This window comes from Fulmarus glacialis, unplaced genomic scaffold, assembly GCF_000690835.1.
Source record: "Fulmarus glacialis isolate BGI_N327 unplaced genomic scaffold, ASM69083v1 scaffold12719, whole genome shotgun sequence".
In the NCBI taxonomy this organism is placed as follows: Eukaryota; Metazoa; Chordata; class Aves; order Procellariiformes; family Procellariidae; genus Fulmarus; species Fulmarus glacialis.
The window spans coordinates 10743-13718 of record NW_009235263.1 but is presented as its reverse complement, the minus strand read 5'-3'; the positions used below and the strand labels follow the sequence as shown (position 1 = coordinate 13718).

Below are 2976 nucleotides of genomic sequence, written 5' to 3'. Positions count from 1 at the left end.
CTCTGCTCGGCCTCTCGGGGGTGGGCCTCCCCGCCGGGCTCGGGCCCCCCTCTGCTTCTGAGGCAGGGCTGAGACTTGGGGCCTTCAAGTGAAGGAGGGTCGCGCGGGGCGCTCGGCAGGGCTGCAGTGTGTGCGTGCGGTGTGGGCTGGGCTCGCTCGTGGTAGGGGCTGTTGCTTAGGTGATGTGGTCTGCGAGCGTGTCTGTGCTACCCACAGGTCCAGCTTAGCTCGTAGGTGGTCAGGCTGGCTGTACCTTTATGGGATGCACCTCGGGCTGTTTCCATTTGAGGTGCACCTGACTATACAAGTGGTCCGTTATCTGGTATTTACAAGTGAATTTCCTAGGTCAGAAGAGATCTGGAAAAGACTTACTTTTGCTGATCTTTCAAGTGTTTTCTTCCCGTGGGTATCTTTCTAGAGAAGTTTTATTAATGCATTGTCAAAGCATATGGTGTGTTCGGGCAAGAGAGAAAATCAGCACTTTACACTGGGAAAGATCATAGATTGTGTAGCTAAAACCTAGTCTACAACTTTCTTTGTAATTATGTCCTTTGTTTTTTTTCTTGTCTCAGGTGTAGAGCCACAGGACTGCAAACATGTCGATTGGAGTGCCAATTAAAGTCCTGCATGAGGCTGAAGGCCACATTGTAACATGTGAGACCAATACAGGAGAAGTTTACCGAGGGAAACTCATTGAAGCTGAAGACAACATGAATTGTCAGGTATACCTGCTTCAGAAGGCTGGAGGGAAGGCTATCTGATCTGTGCCTGGAAAGGCTGATAGCTAGCTTATTGGCTTGGTTAAAAGACCATTGCTTTTAGTCTTAGGATAAAGAAAACTGTTATTGCTGCATGTATGCTGTCTTACCATAGTGAAATGTATTAAGGATTATTAAGCACTCCAAAGAGGCCAGAGCTTATTCTTTACAGTTTTTTTTTTCCTGTCAATAATAGCAGGGTTCTTGAGATTCTGTTCTGTGAACAATGTTTCTGCTGTTTATTTAAAGCCACTGAGCGTAAGAATAAACAAACCTTGATTTAAGAAATTGAAGCTTTTTTTAATGCATGTTACTTTAGTCATCCTAAGAGGCCTTAATTTTGATTGACTTTAGGCAATTCATTGTTGAAATCTAAATGCTTCCTTAATAGTTAGAACTAGAACAGCTTTATTAAAACTGATTTAATATGAGAAAACAAAACTAACAAAGCTGATAAAACTAAATCGCAAACTGGGGAGAACACGGAAGTCCTGGGCCTGCTTGAATAGTAGCAGGCTTAGGAGTATGTTTAAATGGTCCTGGATGCCTTGTGTCACAACTCCAGTTGAGAAAGCAGTATGCTTGGAAAGTGTTTGATCTTGGTACTTGAATCCTGTCTGTGTATTCTGCAGGCAAGAGAAATAGGAATACAGAACTGTGTTAGAGGCCTCTATGAGCACTGACTGGTCTTTACTTTCCAGATGTCCAACATAACGGTGACATACAGAGATGGACGAGTGGCACAGCTTGAACAGGTGTACATCAGAGGTAGCAAGATACGGTTTCTCATTTTACCAGATATGTTGAAGAACGCTCCTATGCTAAAGAGCATGAAGAATAAAAACCAGGGTTCTGGAGCTGGGCGAGGAAAAGCAGCTATTCTCAAAGCTCAAGGTGCGTACAATTTGTTTATGCTCCTCTGCCCCCATTTTGCTGTAGAAGAACTGGAAAACTGTCATCTCTATCACTGGGGAAATGTAAGCTCGAAGAAACTGAAAGATTACTGGTTCATACCTTGTTTTTCTGTATATTTCATCTTATGGTGGGAGTCAAGACTCAAACTGCCCAATTACCTGAATGTGTAATATTGATGCGACAATAATTTAGATATAGTGAGTAGTCTTGTTAAATGGAGGCTTTATATAAAACTTCATCTTCTATTTTCCAGTGATTGTGGCTACTAGCTGTTTGGAATACTTAGGGAAGGATTCAGGTGTTTCTGTTAAGCTTTTGTAGAAAAACAGATTCAGACATTAAGATGGTACTTAAACTACTGGGAAGCTGTAATTATTAACCATTCTGTAGTTCACTCTCATTTGTACCTTTCTCAGGGGAACAATCTAGTTTTAACAAGATTGAGTAATAACCATGGGCCACAAAGTCCTTGCTTAACTTCAGCAAATGCAGTAAGGTTAAGTGGGGGAGTAACATCTGCTGAAATGTACTGAGTTCTGTTGCAAAACCTTTGAAGAGAGTGGGGTTTTAAATTTCTTGGGCTATACAAAGTTAGAAGGAACACAAAGTGTATGAATATTCACTGCATCTGTTCTAACAAGACTGTGTAACTGTTAGTTCTGGTTCTTCTTACAGAAAACTTTTTACTGTTGTATTGCTTTTTGACCTTCATAGGATAGCCTTGTTTCCTTGCTTCTAAGCAAGAGACTTTGAGTGTTGTTTATGTTTTGCTTGTCAGTTGTTGAGATAAATATGCAGTTATGTCAAATTCATGTCATCCCTGATGTTTTCTTTCTTCAGTGGCTGCAAGAGGAAGAGGCCGTGGTATGGGCCGTGGCAACATTTTCCAGAAGCGAAGATAATTTTGGTCTTGATCAACATGCTTTTTTTTATTAGGGAGTGTGAACTTCACTACATGTGCATTGGTATCAGTTTTGTTTAATGTATGTTTCTTACAAAAGCTTGTCTGCTCTTACATGACAGGACTCCTCTTGGGTAAATATATTGTAGGTTGATTTCAAACTTAAAATAGCTTTGTCTGGAAAATAGTGGACTTCATAACTACATTTGACTACTTTGTATTAGTGAGATGCATTGACTTTTAAAGATCATCATGTTTCCTTTTTCTTGTTCAGTTGTGTTGTCATTCATTCTCTAAAGAATTAGAAGGCATTCTTGATGAAGAATTTTTAAATAGTATGTTTTAAAGTCATATTAGCAGCTGCATTTATGGAAAGTACAGCGAGACAGAGGCAGCTTCCTG

The 2976-nt window shown here is 40.5% G+C and overlaps 1 protein-coding gene across 1 annotated transcript; it reads left to right on the top strand.

Annotated features, from left to right (window-relative positions):
• Positions 1 to 563: 563 nt before the first annotated feature.
• SNRPD3 (small nuclear ribonucleoprotein D3 polypeptide 18kDa) lies at positions 564 to 2673 on the top strand. Its single transcript, XM_009585967.1, has 3 exons — positions 564 to 722; positions 1460 to 1652; positions 2514 to 2673. The coding sequence occupies exons 1-3, from the start codon at positions 597 to 599 to the stop codon at positions 2573 to 2575; spliced, it is 381 nt and encodes a 126-aa protein (XP_009584262.1). The 5' UTR covers positions 564 to 596; the 3' UTR covers positions 2576 to 2673.
• The last annotated feature ends 303 nt before the right edge of the window (positions 2674 to 2976 follow it).

Coding starts and splice junctions, on each gene's coding strand:
- SNRPD3 (XM_009585967.1), top strand. CDS start 597: ATGTCGATTGGAGTGCCAATTAAAGTCCTGCATGAGGCTGAAGGCCAC. Junction 723..1,459: donor AAGACAACATGAATTGTCAG/GTATACCTGCTT, acceptor TTTACTTTCCAG/ATGTCCAACATAACGGTGAC. Junction 1,653..2,513: donor AGCTATTCTCAAAGCTCAAG/GTGCGTACAATT, acceptor TTCTTTCTTCAG/TGGCTGCAAGAGGAAGAGGC.